Below are 19,900 nucleotides of genomic sequence, written 5' to 3' on the forward strand. Positions count from 1 at the left end.
AGCTGCAGTGGCCATAAGGGATGAAGTTTTGGCAGGGTTTGACGTTTTAGCTTCCCCACATGATCCCTCAAATGACTATTCCCTCCCCTGGTTCTGTCCCGGAGGGGGAGAGAGTGCTAGAGCTGCCTGGGCCTTCCCTTCCCTTTATCTGCAGATTCTTGGTGCTGTTCAGAGACCAGAGGAGGGGGGAATTAATTTTGATGATTCCTGGGCCCTCAGCTTCTCTGAGTTCTCTTGGTTTGGCTCCATTGGGGGGGGGGGGGGGGGTGGAGGTGGTTCTCCAAACATCCTAGGTTGTCGAGGGAAGACCTAAATTTGGATCCCCAAGTTCTTCCCTGGGTTCAGGGGGAAATTGGAGAAGGCGGAAGAAAATGTTGAGTCCTTAGAGGAGGGGGAGTTTTGAGGACTCCTCTGTGATTAAATTATTTAGAAGAGATTAGCTGATCGCCCTCCGTGCTTATGTGGTTTCCTCTCTCTGTATGCCAAATTCAAAAGTCTAGGTTTCTGAAGGGGGATTCCATCCTCGGGGGGGGGGGGGGGCACAGGAAACCAGCTAAGGCCTTTCCTCTTCACAAAGCACAAGTGCATAGTGTAATGGGAGTGGGAAGCTCCCAAGGGGGGGGGGGGGGGGGTTCAAGAGAGCAAGATGATGAGTAAGTTTTATCTGCTCCCCATAGAGAAAAGGGAAAGTTTGTTTCAAATTCCCAAGGTGGATGCCTTGGTTTCTACAATGACCTGCAAAGCATCTATTCCTGTTGAAAGTGGCACTGCATTGAAAGATACTTAGGATAGAAAGACTGTATCCTTTTTAACATAACAGACGTAAAACCTTCAACTGACACACAATTTCTGTTCGAGCTAGGGATCTATCATCACACTGCAATTATACAAAAACCCCCACTGCTCTCATTTCACCACCTTTTGGCGACAAAAAGGTGGTGAAATGAGAGCAGTGGGGGTTTTTGTATAATTGCAGTGTCCTTTTTAACATAGACATTCTCCTCCATTTGTAGCGGGTAGCCTGGTTACAAAAGTTTCTAGCTCAGAAGTGACAAGGATGGAGTCAGGAGCTACCTTTGTGGTAGATGCCTTGTATAATCTTATAAGAATTGCATCTTGGTTGGTGGCTCGAAGGTTGCTGTGGCTAAGAAACTGGGCAGCAGATACAGCTTCTAAAACCTGACTTAGTAAGCTTCTTTTAAAAGGGAGATTGTTGCTCGGAGAGAACGTTACACAGTTGGTGAAGGATTTGGGAGAGTCCAAGTCCCATAGGCTTCTGGAAGATAGATCTCATTCGGTTTCTTGGGTTAATAGAAGCTGTGTTTATTTCAGAGAACTGTACAAGGTACACTCACTGGGTAACAAGAACTATTTTCTCTAGGTAATGCAACACAACTAATCATAAGAGAAAATTGTACAACTTTATCACAATTTTCAATGTTATTTTTAGAAATGTGTCCATAAAATATCCAATCACACACACACTCATTCACACCCTAAAATCATACAAATGCAAATATGAATACAGAGGTCAGCATGTAGGACTCCAACGAGTCTTATACAATATTGCAAAATACCTTCAGTACAAAGTGTTTCTTAACTTCCCTGTGGATACATCCACTTACAATCTTTATATACCCAACCCCCACACCTATTTTCCAACTCTTTTGTACATAGAATACCAATTTAACACATATTGCAACACATCTTCATTCTATAGCTGACCCCTGGCAAACTTGCTTCCCTTTGGAATCTCCGTTCTCAACTTGGTTCTTGATGTTATTTCACGTGGTCTAGCCCCGACAAGCGGCCCCTGTTTCACTTGCGTTAGCTTCCTCAGGGGAACTGCAACCACTGAGAAAACCAAATCTATGTTTTAGATGCGAGACCATAGGACACACTTACAACTATGTAAATTTTCTTAACAAGTTTTTACCTCAAAGTGATTGAGCACAAATCACTTTGAGGTAAAAACTTGTTAAGAAAATTGCTAGAATATAGCCAGATAAGTTGCTGAGTATGCCATTTTTGCCATTTAGATGATTGACTTTTAAGTTGAATCTGAACCTCTTAATCAGACCTATGCAGAAAGGATCGTGGGAGAACGGACGCTCCGTGTTGAGCGCCCGCTCTCCCAGTGCGCACCCAGCTACCTTTCCTGGGCGTGCAATCCTATATTTAAATGAGGGGTCATGCTAAAAGGAGGCGCTGGGGACGATTACGTGCCCCTAGCACCTCCTTGTCCCAGGAGAGGTCATTCTGCTAGTGGGTTCACTAAACCGATGCTCAATTTTACGAGTGTCTGTTTTCCGAACCCGCTGACAGCGATTGGTTAGGAAAACGGACACTGGTAAAATTGGGCGTCTTCTCTCCTAACTGGACCGGCCGGCACATTTAAAAAAAAATTTTTTTTTTTTTTTTTTTTTTTTTACATTTTTGGTTCTTCCAACTTAGTATCGCTAGGATATTAAGTCAGAGGGTGAACAGAAAAGCAGTATTTTCTGCTAGTTTCAACAACATGCATTTGCATGTGATGAGCGCTGTTAATTTTCAGGAGGTTTGGCCATGTGTTTTCGAGGCACTAAACCCCTTACAGTATAAGGGGTAATAGACGCCCCTTGAAAACATGCAACCAAACCTGTGCTAAACAGTGCGCACGGCCGAGCGCACTTTACAGAATCGGCCCGAATGTTTTTAGCAGAGATCCTTCTTGTTGAAAGTCTTATATAAGTAATGCACTGCAAATATTTTTTTGTTCTTTTAGATGTGGATCTGTCTAATATGAAAGAGAATGAACCTTATGATTACAAATTTGTGAAATGGATGATTAAAACTAAGGTGAGATTTGTGTATGTATTTGCAGGAGAGAGGGCTTTTACAGGTCTATGAAACTTCAGAAAGAAGAGTTAATAGTTTGAGGTGACATGAAAGTGATGCAGTATATACTAAATGCTGATGTTACATCATGGCTGAAAACTATAATATATAAAAAAAAGATTAAAATATGTTAAATGAATTTTTATTCTCCTAATGAAATGAGTATGCCATAAGTAAAAAGAAGGATTCAGTCTTGTAAATGTGTGCATGTGTATATGTATCTATACAGGAGAAAAGTATCATCTATATCCATAGTGATGCTCCCATGGCTGCTACTTTTGATATCTCTGCCATAACCAGATAGACTTTTGTCTCCACTTCTAACTTATGAGAGTGAGCAGCATGACTCACTGTTAGGATCTGTTAGGTACTTCAAGTGATCTGGACTGGCTACCTTTGGAGTCAGAGGCTTGATGAACTATTGGTCTGACCTGACATGGCACTTATGTTCTTGTGCAGAAAATGAGGACAAGCGATTACAGATCCTCCAATAATCAGAACCCATTATTTTTCTCCATCAAAATGTGGGGATTAATAGTTGTCCTTTTGAATTCAAATTATGCTAAATTTAAGGTAGTAATTTAGTAGGAGGTAGAAGGGCCCTGTCTTTGTTCATACTAGGTTTTGGAATGGCAGCAATAGTAGCTATCCCTCCTGTTTGTGCAGGATTTTGTTACGACTGTCACTGCCCGCTGTCTCCACTCCGCCCTCCTTACCTCTTTGGCGACTCCTCCCGTGGTTGATGGACGTCTGGCTGCTGCGGCATCTGCCTGCCGTCCTCTCCAGCGTCCCCGGTCCGGCTTGGGCGCTGCATCCCGCCATGTTGTTCAGCTACCATAGGGTGCCCTAGAGAAAATTTACATGCATGTAAATTTTCTCTCATGCATATTCATTGAGGATATCCCCAAAACCCGACTGGCTGGTGGCCCTCCAGGACAGGTTTGGGGACCACTGGCCTACACCATCAGTGAGTTACCATCTAGATTCTCTCAGAGCTGTTCTCTTGAACGAGTTACTCGCTCCTCTAGGGCCTGCCTCTATTCCAGCTTCCGTGTTACCTTCCGGGAGAAACCGCTGTGTAAGTAATCTACCAAAGAGGCTCTATACCAGAACCCTGTGTATGCTCCACTGTACTCAGTATCTCAGTTTCTCTCCACTACAGCACAGCTATTGAGGGATCGCTGTTCCAGTGTCCTGAGGGGACTACAAGCCCAGCCGGGCTTCATCTCTACTCACTACTGCCACCTCTGGTGGCTTCTCAACGCTGTTTAATCTATATAAATAAAAATGTTAAATAGTTTGCATGTTGTCGCTAATCTCACCAACCGCTTAACCGAATGCGTTCAAATTTGCACACAACATTCACTTCCCATACGGGAAGGATCTTATACACTTACATTACATATAGGTCACACCTGTGACAGGTAATACAAGTTTAAAAATTGCTTACACAAAACAGCGACATCTGGTGGCCGTCAGCGCAAGCGCAACCTCTTACACCTTTCACACACACATACCACACCCCACCCCCACACAGGGCTATTGTCTTTCATTCACACTCCCTCATAACACACAGAAATCCACACTCATCACACCACACACCCCCACCCACATGCCTGCCAATGTCACTTACTTCACCCACCCTCCCAAAACACACCTAAACACAAATTCCTGGCTGCTACATTGGGAAGCCACGCATTTCACACACCCTCCGAATTTAAATTAAAGTACCCTCTTCCACCCACCCACGCACTGCACTCCGATCACAGACTACACCTGAAACAAGTCCGTGCTTCTCCGCCAGCACCACAGGAACGGTCCGGGACACATCGCATTCAGTAGGGCCGTCGGATGCCAGCAACCAAAATGGCGCCGGCGGACCTTGCCCTTACTATGCTATACGGAGACAACAACGATGTCGGTACACCATATGACATAGTAAGGGCAAGAGCCCGTCAGCGCCATATCCTCAGCGGACATTTGCCCTTACTAGGTCAGGAATCCTGACGCACCACTTTCACCGGTGAAGTTTTGCGACATGGCAGCCGGCGGAACAAACCCTAGCACACACCCTCGCCACCGGCTGGCAGTTTACACAGGTAGCCGGGGAGGAGCTCGGTGGGGGACCGTTCTTATTTTCCGCCATGCGTTTTTCACGGGGGGGGGGGGGGGCCCACTCATTCTCCACATCTCCCGAGAGGGGGGCTGTAGCATGGGTTGCTCTATTTCGCCGGGTTGGAGGGGGGGGGGGGGGCCAGGAAGGTGTGCTTGCATATTTCAACTATTCTTTGCTGGTGCTGTTCATTTGGGGTAAAAAAAAAAAACAAAACACACTAATAACTGTAACCTTTACTGCTCTGTTCTGTTTTTTCAACTTAACCAGGCTCAGCCACAGCAACGCGTGGCAGGGTTCAGCTAGTAAAAGATAATTCTGTGTTGTGTATCCTGAAGCTGAGCCTGACCTGTGGCCCCTCACGGGACTCCCCCCCCCCCCCCCCCCGTGGGCATGGTCATTTACCACAGTGTCCAAGGTCCACCCAAAACCTTACAAACAATAACAGATTTAGCATATACGGTAAATAATGGAAAATATGAATCCTTTCAGCTTTAGCTTACTTTTAAGATACATATGTGGATTGATATGAAACATACTCCATTTTTCAAGTCTATGCAGTATCTATTCTATTGTTTAGCATATTGGTGGTAGTAGTTATTCTTGTATTGATGTGTCTATTTTATCAACAAGTTACTATCTGAAAGTTACTTTATATTGCTGTCCACAACTTACAGTTAGAAATTTGGAGCTTTCAGATTATTATATCAAGTTTTAGCATATTAACTTGCACATTTCTATATTTATTCTTTCAGAAATTAGCAGCTATCCCTATTACAGCATTTTGTGGTCTAGACACTACAGTACAGTTTGAAAAGTATGTCCGCTTTTGTTTTATCAAAGTAAGTTGATTCACTTTTTATTCATACTGTCATTGCTCATCAAACATGGCTTCTGCATCTGAATAGCTGCTCTTGGAAGCAGAGATGAGGTGAAAAATTGAGATTGTAGATCACAGTTAGAAACTCTGGCTAAATAAGGATATTTCCTGGCAGTCAGGGTTCTGGCAATTGAGAGCCAAAATCGGGATTGAAAAATGAGCTGGGAAAAACTAACAGTCCCTGAAACATCCGCTCCAGATTTTGAGTGGGTTTTTGCAATTTAAGTATCTCTGCTTAGAAATAATTCATATGAAAATTAGAAAAGGTTTTGTTTATATTTCCAGTTAACAGTGACAGCTTTAAAGAACAGTAAAAAAAAAATCAAAAAGACAATGTTAATGTACTAAGTCTAAATTAGTGGTCACCAGCATCTAATGCACCTTGCAATCCACATTATGGTTTATTGGTTTCTTTTAAATTTGGTATTTTTTCAGACACCTTGTCTAATTTTGGGACTCATAGCTTAGGGCACAAGAACACTGCAATTCAGCAAGAGGTTTTAAAATTTAGTTTATTTTGGCTTTTTTTTAAAAATGAGGCAAAGACAAGTGTTCTGGGAGATGCACTATGCCCTCTATCTATACCAACTAGCATCTCCGTGAATCTCTGCCATGCTCTGACTTATATAATCAAAATACAACATTCTCGAAGCTTCCAAATAAGTGTAACCGCCCACAAACACATGATACTGTTTGTCATGACAATCTATCCTGTATAGGAAATGCTTGTGAGGACCTCCCTCAACTAAGAATTCTTCTAACCCTGTTTCTCCTCCCACTGTAAACAAGTTCCTGTATCATACTGGCTTTGATGCAAGTATTCTCTTCTTGTCTTCTGTTGTTCTTCTTTGTTTATTGTAAACACCTCACAGTCTGGGTCTTGAATAGAGCTTGGCACCAGGATTCATTCAAAACTGTCACCTCACAAGATCTCCTTTTCACATTGGTTTCTGTTGCATCTGCAAGATAAAAGCTTGCATCCTGGACTCAGTTTCTCTGCATTGTAAAGCAAATACTGTCATTGATGCCTTCCTGGCCTATAATTATAGGCTTTGCAGGGTTTACCAGTTTCCCAAAATCTTCTGCATCCTTTGAATCTGTGATAGTCAGAAAGTCTCTCAAAGTTCATTCACCTCTGACAGGCCAGTACAGCAGAGGAGTCTGGGTATTCTTGGTTATCTTAATCAGACATATTCTTCATTTCCCTCTATGGGACACCTTTAATGGATAGGTGTCACATCAATCAGTCTGCGATGCTAAGCCATGACAGAGGAACTTAAAAGTGTAACCTAACCCCTAACCTTGGTATTTATCAGGTGTAGTGCATAGGTGTGTGTCCCTCTAGATTCCTAATTAATATGAATGATACTCCCACAAGCATTTACTAGTTAATCAAAAAAATAACAGCAAAACTAATTTTCACTAGGTAACTATTAGCTCTATAATGGAGCTATACAGATACCTGCATTATAAAAAGGACCTACTTCATAATAACATGATCACATATGTTATCTTTCAGAATCAAGTAAGTACATAATAGTGGTATAACATGTAAAGATAAGTACACAGAGAGACTAGTATGAAAGTACTGTGTTTCTCATATAATACTAGGTATACTGGGCAAATCTTTTCAATGAATACTATTGTTGTGAACAACTACCCAGGATAATATTCATTAAAATGGCAAACAGGGATATAATCAATGCACCTTACCAGAAAAGTAAAGAAACCAATAACATAGAAGAAAACCAAGAATCTATAGAAAAACTCATACTGTGTTGTGCATACATGATGTAAAAGTGTTGCAAAGCATAAGACATATTCTAGTCATATGCTATAGTGATGGAAGATCAAATACAAAAGCATATGCATGATAGGCAAAGGCATAGCAAAAGTCTGAAACATCATACTAATTCTGTAGGGTATTTATAGTGCTATCCAGTATCAGGACAACAACCTGTAGCAGTGAAAGCACTCACTGTATGGACAGTCCTAATTCACTTATGGCAGTCATATGTCCAAGAAATAATACATCTGTGTAGGGCAAGTATTAATTATTAAGGTAAATGATGGCTAGTAATACTGCTTCGTCTTCAGATACTTCTAGGGGAAATGGGGCTAATACCCTTCTCAAATGATAGTAAGTCTAAATATATTGGGGATAATCATAACAATAGATGAAAGCTAACTCTGTGAGAAAGTCTTTAACATATTATGTAATCTAAAACAAACTAATGTACTTTGCAAAATTGATAAACCATCAGTGTAAGATTTTACACAGGGAAGGAAGGAATGTCATATAAATAAAAGACAGAAATAAGGAAAATTATATCTTCCCCTTTGGAATCCTAAATAGAAACCCACTAGCTTATAAGTCACAGATAGAGTTTATAGTGAAAGGACCAAGATAAGAAGAAAAGAACAATGAAAATATAGTAATAGAATGTTGCAGATCCCTATAGCAGAGCTCCTCATGTGTAAGGTATGTATTTGTTTCAAGGAGAAAAGAAATCTTTGTGAAAGAAAGTAAAACAGTCATTAGGTAAAATCTAGTAAATAGTGTCATAGGAAAAGATATTCAAAGAAGGGTTCAGCAAAGACATTAGAATATTGAAATATTAAAGATCAGCAAAGTGATTACCCTAAGTGCAAGCTGCAAAACAAACGAATAGAAATAGCTTATAACTTAGGCTGGTGTGAAAGAGAAATATAAAGAGATCTCCCTCTTGAACCCTGAATTATCCTATTTGAATCACAATGAAACACATCACCCTCTATGTGATCAAAGCAGCTTCCATAGATAAAGATAGAAAAACGTAGTACATATGCATTTAACTGAGTCAGCATATAAGTATTATAAAGTCTAAGACTGGAAAATACTACTTAACTTGGAACATACAAACTAATAAAAACAGCATCACTTCAAATAATATTATTAACTTGAACACCTAAGTGCTGACAGAAAAGGAAAGAACCTAAATTCTGCATAAAGTCATTCTCACAAAACATAGAAAAAAGCAAAAATCAGGTATAAATTGTACGCCTTGCAGTCCATATAATATGTAAGAAAGTCTGTGACCAAGTGCGTATATAGTTCTTTTAGTAGGATTCAGTGATGATGTCAAGGCAGAATCTCTTAGCTCCTTAGATTAGATGCATGTGTATGAATTCAAACCTAAATAAAAGTGCAACAAATCCGATTAAGTAGTAAGAAAATACTTTTATGTCACGTACTCCCTATATTTAATTTGCCAAATAATCCCCACATTATTTCAAAACATCATGCAATGGTCCAGACCACAAACATAAATACTCAAACTGTACATTAAAACATATATGTCACATCACTGACCACATAATACATGCATTCATTCATTCCTCCTTGTACACATGTAACATAGAACAAACAACATGACAAACGTTTGAGCTCAAAAAAGAAAAACGTATTTTAAAATATAAAAGAATTGGATCGATCCACAAAAGAAAACAAAAACTCAGGATGAAAATTAAAATAGATCTATTCAAAAATTGCAAAGGAATCAAACTGGAAAAAAACTGATCTTCATCTCCCATAGCATAGAGACAGATGCGCTTTGTGCTTTGGTACCCTGGAAAGAAATCTAATATATAACAGTTAATATAATGATTAAAATAAAAGTTAAAAAATGACATTACAGATTCTTTAAAAGTCAAACTACTGTTATACCTTAATTCAGCAAAAAGCAGTCATACAGCTACTTTCCTTTCTATGATGGTCCACCCCTAGGAGGCGCTGTCCCCTATGATAAGAGCTACTTCCTTTTACAAATCTAAAATCTCTTTTTGTTTTCCTACGCTTGTAAACTCCTAACTCGCCTTCTAAAAGAAAAACTTAAAACAAACAACTTTGCACTTAATTAGAAGTCATTCTATTTCCATCCAATATGCATATGTTCCACAAAGTTCTTACTACCAAATCCTGCAAATACCCTAAATAGAAATACGAATCATTTCCAAAAGCACAGACATATCAGCTAGGAGTCTGGAAGCCTGCAAAATAAAAGGATGGCACAGACTAATATGCATTAACCAAAAGTTTTTCTTACTGGCACATAAATAGATAATAGACATTGCTGCTTATTTCTCTGTTGTTCACCGTCTCACAATCTTTCTCCTTTACATATCATCTAACCAGTCCACAATACAAACATGTAATACCTGAACTCCCATCAAAATAAACCACCTAATTCATTCCCTTACATCTAAAAGTTAGCAGCTAGTGAGCTATAATCAAAACTGAGAACTAACGTACTTAACACATACTGCCATAGCACTTTACCTACCTACACCAACATAAAAGAATTCTCTTCCCTCTTTAACATTACGTCATCTCTCATCACTAATATTCACTTTCCCCATACTTTCAATACAAATTTCTGTTTTCACATTAAACAAATCAATCCATTAGTCCCTCTTCTATCACCTGTGCACTCAGTCCTATAACATACTTAAATCTCAAACCTCTCAGCAGAACTGTAAAATCCATTTTAAAAGTGACTCACTCCCAGATTTTTTTTTTTCTTTCTTCTCAAACACATTCCTAAGGGGGGGTTCACCTCCTCTCCCGCCAAACAACTATTACACTCATTGAATAGGTTTGTTAAGTGATAAAACCCTTAAACAGATCATTTCATTAAAATAAAGTTGCTCTCTTATAGTATATCTATAGATTGTTTTCCTTTCTATCTCTCTGCCTATACCCCTGACCAAAGAAAAAACCATACATCCCTCTCCAATGATAAATCAAATCTAATTATGAATGGCTTTAAATAAACACAGGTTCATGCTTTCGTTCTTACCAAATGAAATAACACACCCTGCACATAATGCTAAAAACTCTTCACAATAAACTCGTGGTAATCACACAATTCTAAAAACTTAGATGCAAATATGAGCATCTCTGCATTAATGGTAGGAAATAAAACCAAAAACTAAAAAGCTTGCTGGGCTGGTTATTCTTTTTCTACGTTTACAGTGAACATAAGAGTCCTTGTGGCCAGCCATGGCTACATCATTCAGCCCTGTACCTTAAGGGGGAGGGGGGAGAAGCAAAACACCAAAAAACTGAAAAACTTCATTTCTCTGGTTAATGCTACCCTAACAGCAATCACGCATTAACTCCAAAGCAAACTTAAATATGAACTGATAACAATAAATCTCATAGACTAAAATAAACTGGAGGCATTTATGTACCTCTGATCACAGACAGCTGTAAACTATAATATCCAGCCATGCAGTTTCTAGTTTTAAAAGCACCGCATTTGTTTTTGTTTAACAACTAAACTTTGGTAAAAATCCACTAACGAAAAACACCTTATCATACTAATTATAAAACTTTCAACTTACCAATTGTATCTTATTCCCTCTTTCTCCTTCTGAATCTACACACTTACAACCGCTCTACTCAGCCGCTCCCCAGATGTAAAGTGAAAGTGAAAGTGCTTGAGCGCAAGCCATGCGGTCTAAGGACAAAAGACCCCAGACTGACTAGTGCTGGCTACCCCTCTGTTTGTTCAACTGTTCTATCTGATTTTAATCAAATCATCAACTCATGTCCTGTCTCCCTAACATATATTAAAGAACATTGTGCAAAAAGTATTCTAAACCTGATAAAATAATTTACTCAGCCTGGCATGCAAGCGTAAGCTGTCTGCTACACAACTGAATTAAAACTGATTTATCTATTGAAAACCTCAAGTTTATGTTATTGTATTTCTCCATTCCCAGTACGCTCCCTAATTTGGTTATACCTCTTTCAATTTTCCTTTAAAGAATAAATGTTTTCCTACCATTGCAATAGCTGCTACCTGGAGTCTCCAAAAGTATATGGACCTGATTTTAAAAAGCATTTACACACTTAAAAATGGGTTTTAGACGTGCAAATGCACTTTACCCCCATGTATGTGGTCTTTTGAAAATTGCTACAATATATGCCATTGAATTGTCCATAGGATTTACCTGCATAAGTGCGTGGATAAATGGCTTTTGAAAATTGCTACAGTAGTGACCCCATCTCTGAGGAATAGCAATCAATTTTGGGCTTGATATTTAACAGTGATATTCAACAGTGACTTGGAAAGTTACCTGGGCAATTTTACCTGGATGTTCAGCAGAGTATATTCTTGGCTAATTTTAGGGCAGCTAGTTTTCCCATCAGACTTGCCTGGCTCAATTTAATTGGGTAGCACTGAATATCAATGCTCACTGGCTAAAGTTTAGTCCCACCCTTGGAATACTTTTATTTTTTACTTTGGGTTTTGTCCGGCTATCCTGAAAAGTTACCCAGACAAAACCCTTGAATATCTACCTCAGTCACTCTAACAGCTTGTACTAAATGATTAACCAATTTTTAGCAATTAAGGAAAACGAGCATGATTTTCAGTGCCTCAATAGGCAGAATGAAAAAGATAAGATCAATGGAAATCCTTTTATCAGTAATTTTTCAGACCGTACCAGAAATCTTAGATATGTCTGCTTTTCCAAGACATGAAAATAAAGACCCAACATTCCCATAGCCTCTCCAAGAATAAGGACTGCAGTTGTTGAACTTTGGGGAAAAAAAAATGAGAATATCAATAGGAATGATGCAAAATCCTGTACAGCAACTCTCAACATATCAATATCTTGAAAGCCTCCCTGCGAATACTTTGCCAGAACTCTTGATCTAAATGTATATGAATCAGTGAGGTCCAATTGGAGCTGGCTCTAGAGCAAATGGTGCATCGGGCAAAAATTGTTGACATTCTCTTTTCTCTTTCCTCCCTCCAAGCATTCCCCCCTCCCCCCTCCCTCCACCTCCCCTTCTTTCCACCATTCCCTCCTCCATTCCTCAAGACATTTCCTCTCTCTCCATCCTGCCCACCTAAGTGCTGCTGCTCCACTCCTCCTTACTCATAGGTTGACGCTCCTGTCCTGGATCCAGGGCTGCTTTAACCAGTTTTGGGGCTCTGAGAAAATCTCTGTGGATTGACTTCCCTTTACTTTTTCTAGATTAATCTCACCACAGCCCCATCGTATACTCCCCACCCAATCACTGAGTCCCCATACCTTAATCTCTACTTGGTCTCCAAGTCCTTACTCTCCTCACCCATCCCCAAGTCCCAGTTCTACCCTCTACTTCCCAAAACTCTGAATTCCTGCATTCTCCCATGTTCCCGCCCATCTACTCTCCCAGTCACTATTGCTCTGTCTCCAACCCCCATTCTTCTCTTCCCTTCTTGCAAATAAAAATAATAAATATTTAAAAACAGCTGATGAATAGAAGATCCAATAATTTAAAACCCTTATAAAAGTTATACATTTCCAAAGCACCAATAAAATATTTCAAAACAGCAGACACATCAAATAACACCCAATAATTAAACTAATAAGAATGAAATAAAGCTCCTTCTCTCCATACCTGGAATATTTTGATTTCCAGTCACCCTGAGATTGTTATGGATTGAGGGGGAGAGAGGCTGCACAAATGTTATCCTCTTTCACATGCATACACACACACACCCGTACCACACTTGTTACATATACACACTCTCTCTCTTTCACACACCCACATCTCACACAAACAGGCTCTCACACCTCCCTCCTTCACATACACAGGCTTTTACAGCACCCCTCCCTCTCTTACACACACAGGCTGTCACACCCCTCCTTACATATATACGCAAGCTCTGTCACATACACACACAGGTTCACATGTACACACACACACATGCATTGTCATTCCTGTCTCACATGCACAACAGGCTTTCGCCCCTCCTGTACCACATACACACGCAGGCTCTCACACCCCTCTTTCTTTCACGTGCACATAGGTCCTCGCACTCACAAACATACAGGCTCACATTCTTACTCTTTCACACACCTACACAGGATCTCACTTACACAGGCTTTCACACTCACATGCACTCTCTTGCTTTCACATGCACACACACATTTTCAAAGTTTCTCCCTCTCTTCTGTGCTGTTTCTTCTAGGCTCTGCCTGCCGGGCCTCTTCAACCACCGCGGGATGGGGTCCCACTGGGCCCCATGGTGGCCCTTCTGGGCCTTTGTCTGTCTTGGGCCACCATGGGATAGAATCTGTGGTGGCCCCAACAGGCTTTTGTCGCTCTTGGGCAACCACGGGGTGGAATCCGCAGCTGCCCTACTGGGCTTCTATCGCTTTCTCTTTTCGGCCACCGGATCCTCTGTGGTGCTCTGTCTCCTTGTGCCACGGGTTGTTGCCAAGTTTGCCCTACCAAAAAGATGGCCCTGGTTCCAGTATTCAATTAAATAATTGGGAATCTCAGCCACCACAAATTTCATTATCAAATATCTATATATTGGAGATATTATATTGATGTTAGGAGTCCAATGAAGTAAGGATCGTTTCCAGTGCATCAAATGATCTAGATCAGTGTTTCTCAACCCAGTCCTCAGGGTACACCTAGCCAGTCAGTTTTTCAGAATATCCATAATGAATATGCACGAGAGAGGTTTGCATATTTATTTATGTATAAAATGTATAGCCTGCCAATCCATAGATCTCAGCAGGTTACAATAAACAGTGCATGCAAATTATTTTATGCATATTCATTGTGCATATCCTGAAAATCTGACTGGTTAGGTATGCCCCGAGAACTGGGTTGAGAAGTTCTGATCTAGTTTGCTAGCCTAACATTACATATCAAATCAGGTCTTGACATAATTGCAGGCGTAAATGCAGAGTATGCTCTAGGAGTTGAGAATCCACAACCAACTAATAAAAGATTTACATACTCTCCCAAGCCACATCTGATTTGCATACTTCAACTTGAGGTGATTTAAACTTAAAATAGAGAGAATTGTATAAAGGCAGTATATGTAAACATCACACACATACTAGAGATTAGATTTTTTTTTTGGCTCATGAGGTTTGTGATCCAAGCGGTATAAACCTAGCCAGACTTTATGATAGCGAACAGCTGTTTTGTTTACAATCCTCAATAGATTTTTGATCTAAAAACGTTGATCTGGGTAAAAAATTTAAGTGCCCTATTAGAAATTGGGTAAATGTTAACTATTAACCTGAGACACATGTAGGTACAGGCTTTGCCATATAACTGCCAATCTACTTCGGTTACTATCCAGAACCCACTTTGCTATTTCTGTACTAGGCTTTTCAGAGCAAAGAGAGTTTTTTTGCACTGAAGTTGCTCTCAGTACAACATATAATATTTTTGTAATAGGAGCTGCATTTTAAGAACATATTTAATGTATTGTAAAGTAATAGAATTCAAATGCATGGATTAGATTTTTTTTATTGCAGTCTTAATAAACAGAAAATAATCCTAAAATAAGTTACTTCTGTACTGTAATAGCAGGATACCTAACTGGTACATTTCTTCACTTACAGCAAGATAGCACACTGGATGCAGCTGAAAAGATCCTGAAATCCTGGAGTAAACAAAAATCTTAGGGCTTGATTTACTAAGACTTTTCTCCCATTCTGTCTCTATGGGAAAAATGCTTCATAATTGAGGCCCTTAGTTTGATACGTTATCTTTTTGATACAGATAATTGTTCTCTATATTGTCTTACTATTTTATAATTGAAGCAGATAATGAAATAGTCATGTCACCTCTGGTATAGGATCACAACCAGTTGTCAGATAATTTAAAAAAAAGGCATATAATGAAAATTAGGTTTTACTTTCTGTATCGGAGCCAGCATGGGGTGAGCATTATGTACTGTCACTCTCAGTTCAGTCAGTTGCAAATTGTGGTGCAACGTTACACGTGGTCTCTTCCAATACCATTTTAAAGTGTTTCTTGAAGAGACATTTCTTAAGAGATGTACCATACTTCTTCCTATAACTTCTTCCTGTACAGAATTTTCAGCTTTAGCTGATCCAAGAAATAAGAACCCTGAAATATCTTTCAAATCAGGCTTTCTGTGCACAAACACAATCTTAATCAATGGAGCACCCTGCCCAATTCTTTATGAAATTTTTAGAGATTCTCTTTAAAAAAAAATCATATCCAAAATACAGGAAGTTTTTTAAAAATCATGGACACTGTGACCATTGTGACATTTGGAAAAGTCTCAAATCCTGTTTATTGTTTTTTTCTCCTCTGCAGTCTCCATTTACATCCTGTATTGTGCCCATGCCATTCCACCCTGTTTTATTGTATTTTGCTTATTACCCCACCAGCCTTTTAGATTGTAAGCTATTTGGGGCACAGAACTCCCTTTCAAGTATACCTATATGATTTGTAATACTATTTATACTTGTATTAACTCCTCAGCTTATACCTGAGTTATGTGAAAGATGCTGATGGTTTATTTAAGATACTAATTAGGATATTTTCCGGTGGCGATTTTGTTAACAGAATCCAAATCTTGTCACTCTGTTCCTTACCCTTACAGAAATAGACCCAAAATTGTATATATTTAGCTAACAAATTACAAAATATCTATATGAAGAGGATGGAGGTTTCATATAGATCTTAATATAATCATAAACCTACAACCACATTCCTCCCTATATTCGTATTTTTCAAAAAAACATTTTTTTAATTCAGTAGTGAAATGTGTTTCTTCAAACGGGCAACCAAAACACTCTATTTTTAGATTTTCCTTTGCTACACTGAGCCAGTGTCAATTTTTGTTCGACATCAAAAATATCTTACTGTCCCTCCCAACGAGGCCACGTTTCAGAAAAAATCCTTCGGCAGAGGAAATGTCTTCCTTTACAGCTGTGTCGATCCTACGTTCCTTTAAACTTGTCTCTTTCTCGTTGAAACCCTGAACTTGCACAGGGTAAGCGTAAAACGTCCATTTCAAAAATATATCCATCATGTGACCTGGAAATAGCCAATGGGATGGGTTTTTGATACGAAAACCAATAGCTTCAAAGTATTAGCCAAGCTCCCTAGACCAATCAAAGTAAACCTCTTGAATCACTTCATTTTAGTGACTCACAACAACGAATAAAGAACACCTATAATTTACATTAAAGTACTCCAATTTAATTCTTCATTCATGCCGGCTGGCGTCGCTGTGTGGAGAGTGTAAATCCAAAACGCTTCACGCAAGTTCAAACGGGCATGTATATCGCCCCACCCCCACCGCTTGGGGATGGATTCTTGTTCAGTAATAGTCCACTTTAAGTCATCAAAAGTATGTTGTGACATTTCACTATTGAATTTAAAAAAAAAAATTTGAAAGATACGAATAATGTTGGAGGTTTATGATTATATTAAGATTGTGAGACTGATTACCGATGGTATATCAGTATCAGGTAATCAGACTGATTACCGATGGTATATCGGTTTCATTTCTATATGAAACCTTCATCCTCTTCATATAGATATTTTGTAATTTGTTAGTTATTTATAAGATACTACCAGAAATCAGAGAGAGAAGAGCTCTCCTAAAGTGAGATATTGGCAGCAGTGTGCAAGAAGGTGCCATCCAAGATGCAACATATCAAAGAAAGAGATGACTGTTACGTTGCTCTCCTTATTAATGAGTTTATCAAGAAAAAATTACTACTGTGCTTTTCTGACAACACAATTATGATTGATGGCTAATGGACTTACTGTCAGTTGATCAGCTTTTGTAGTATATGCACAATAAACTTGTTTCCTGTTTGGCTTATACATAAATCAGTGCTGCCTTCAAATACTGCGTGATCAGCTTTGGTGGGAGGAGACAGTATCCCTTTATCCCCGAGTCTATATGCTATTGACTACATTCCCTTTTTTTTGCTTTATGTACATATATCATGTTCCGCCCTTTATGCACTGTCATTCCTCTCTAAAATAAAATGCTCATGTTCATTAAATTTGACCTGAGGTCAAGTTTAAATCTATAAAAATCACTTTCTATATATAATGCAATTTGGTCCTGCAAAGTGGTGTCTGTTGGTGACTGGTGGGGTGCACCATGTGTGCACATCTCACTTTGAAAATCTGGTGGATGCAGGAGCTGTCAGCTTTGCAATGTGTGCTCGCTGCCCTGGCTGCAGGGAGCCAATGTCTGATTGATGCCACAGGAGTGGAGGGAGCCAGAGAGATGGTTAGGAGCAGGAAAAGGGGAAGAACACACTTAGCAGGGGCAAGGAAAGAGAAGAAAGATCCTCTGGTGAATTTCACTTGAGTGTCGGCTAGTAATAAGTGGCCGTTTGAATGTGTCTAGTATAGATAAGTAGTAGATCTTATTCTCTGTTTGGTAGGAGCTTTGCTAATGAAATTTCTTTTCCAGCTCACCATGACAATATGAAAATTGGATTATGGATTTTGTAAATGTTAATCCATAATTCCCACTGCATTTTGAACTATCTAAAAATGTAAAATATGATTTTAAAATAATTATGGAAGTAAAAAGTCAGAAATATACTTAGGAAAGAAATATTTACATACTTTTCCTAAACTTATAGTAATTATTATGTCATTAGTGGGAGACCTAGGATTGACAATAACTCCCTTGTTTATATATAATTTCAAGCTTTTACAAATATGTTAAGGTCTACAGTTGGTATTTCCCTTTTAAAGAAATATAACTTTAATTCTTTCTTGAAAAACTACCAAGAGTAAACCGATGGCAGCAAATTGTCAGTAGTTTGCTGCCATCTTTTGGCTTAGTCAGATAACGAATTTTACTCTGCTTAAATTATATTTTTTTAGAACATTACAAATACAGTGTTCACAGAAACATAATAAGAAACCACTGACTTACAAATAGACTGAAATATATTAAACAGTTATATGTGGATTCTTACATATGCTGAATAAACAGTTCTAGCTGTTATGAAGAAAATGACTTGTGTTTTGCTTGTTGTAAAATATATATATGTACACACTTTTTTTTAACTTTGCAGATGGAATACTTAAAACTCAAGCTCACATAGACTTCAATAGGGCATGTATACAGTAGCTAAGAGAGAGGTTTTGCTTAGTCCTTGAAGGAAGAGATTCCTCTTTTCTCTCTCTCTCCCCCTTCCTGGAGAGAACGTTGAGAATTATCCTTCCTTATCCTAAAGGTTTGTAGCATTGCCAGAAGGAGAAGACTTGCCAGCTTCCTCAAAGATTGCGACTGTTGGTGCAACTATGGATCTGGAAATCTCCTATTTACACATCTGTTTGTCAGAATATCAAGTGATTGGAATGAGGAGGGGTCTTGTGGAGCTGGGAGTAATACAGCCTAGTCAGCAAAAAATAACTATTTATTATATTAAAATATACCTATAGGCTTATATACTTGGAGTTTTTTGTTTACACACAAATGCATCTAAATGGCAGGGAAATACCTACAATAGTATGCTTTGAAGTGCTGAAAGGTGGAATATAAATTAAATACATATAGAAAAATAAAAGGTAAGAAAAGATTAAACTTAATGTGGATAGGTGCAAAATGATGTATGAGAAGAAGGTGTATATCAAGACAGTAACAGTTCTAATACCAAAAATGATTATAATAAATATAACCTTGATCTATCCCAACTCTTCCATAGCACAATCACAGTTAGCCCCCAAGACACTCCCTCCATATTGTGAAATATAAATTACCCCCCTCACTCCGAACCATGGAAAAAAAAGATGTTTTCCCCCCAAAACCAGAATAATATACTGTATAAATTAGTAGCAGGAAAACCTGGGTTCTATATTAGGAGACTTCAACCAGGAAAAGGATCTTGGAGTCATCGTGGACAATACATCAAAATCTTCAACTCTGTGGCAGCAGCCAAAAATGCAAAGAGAATGTTAGGAATTCTGAGAGGAATAGAGAATAAAACTAAATATAATGCCTCTATCAATCCATGGTATAACGGCACCTTGTGTATAGTTCTGTTCAACACATCTCAAAAAAGATACAGTGGCACTAGAAAAGGTACAGAAAAAGCTAGGGGACATTCTATGAAACTAATCAGAGAGAGTATTTTTTCTTAGTCAACATACAATTAAGCTATGGCATTTGTTGCCAGATGATGTGGTCAAGGCATCTATCATAGCTAAGTTTAAAAGAGGTTTG

The 19,900-nt window shown here is 38.9% G+C and overlaps 1 protein-coding gene across 7 annotated transcripts in view; it reads left to right on the forward strand.

The window, feature by feature from the left end:
* KYAT3 (kynurenine aminotransferase 3) overlaps positions 1 to 17,529 on the forward strand; it is a 42,581-nt gene extending 25,052 nt beyond the window's left edge. For all 7 annotated transcript variants that reach the window (XM_029617802.1, XM_029617806.1, XM_029617801.1 and 4 more), the window contains 3 exons: positions 2,765 to 2,838; positions 5,746 to 5,832; positions 15,282 to 17,529. In XM_029617802.1, coding sequence (XP_029473662.1) covers positions 2,765 to 2,838; positions 5,746 to 5,832; positions 15,282 to 15,344 — 224 coding nt within the window. In that variant the 3' untranslated portion in view covers positions 15,345 to 17,529. The remainder of the gene's footprint in view (positions 1 to 2,764; positions 2,839 to 5,745; positions 5,833 to 15,281) is intronic.
* Positions 17,530 to 19,900: the final 2,371 nt, after the last annotated feature.

Source organism: Rhinatrema bivittatum, chromosome 10, assembly GCF_901001135.1.
Source record: "Rhinatrema bivittatum chromosome 10, aRhiBiv1.1, whole genome shotgun sequence".
NCBI classification, from domain to species: Eukaryota; Metazoa; Chordata; class Amphibia; order Gymnophiona; family Rhinatrematidae; genus Rhinatrema; species Rhinatrema bivittatum.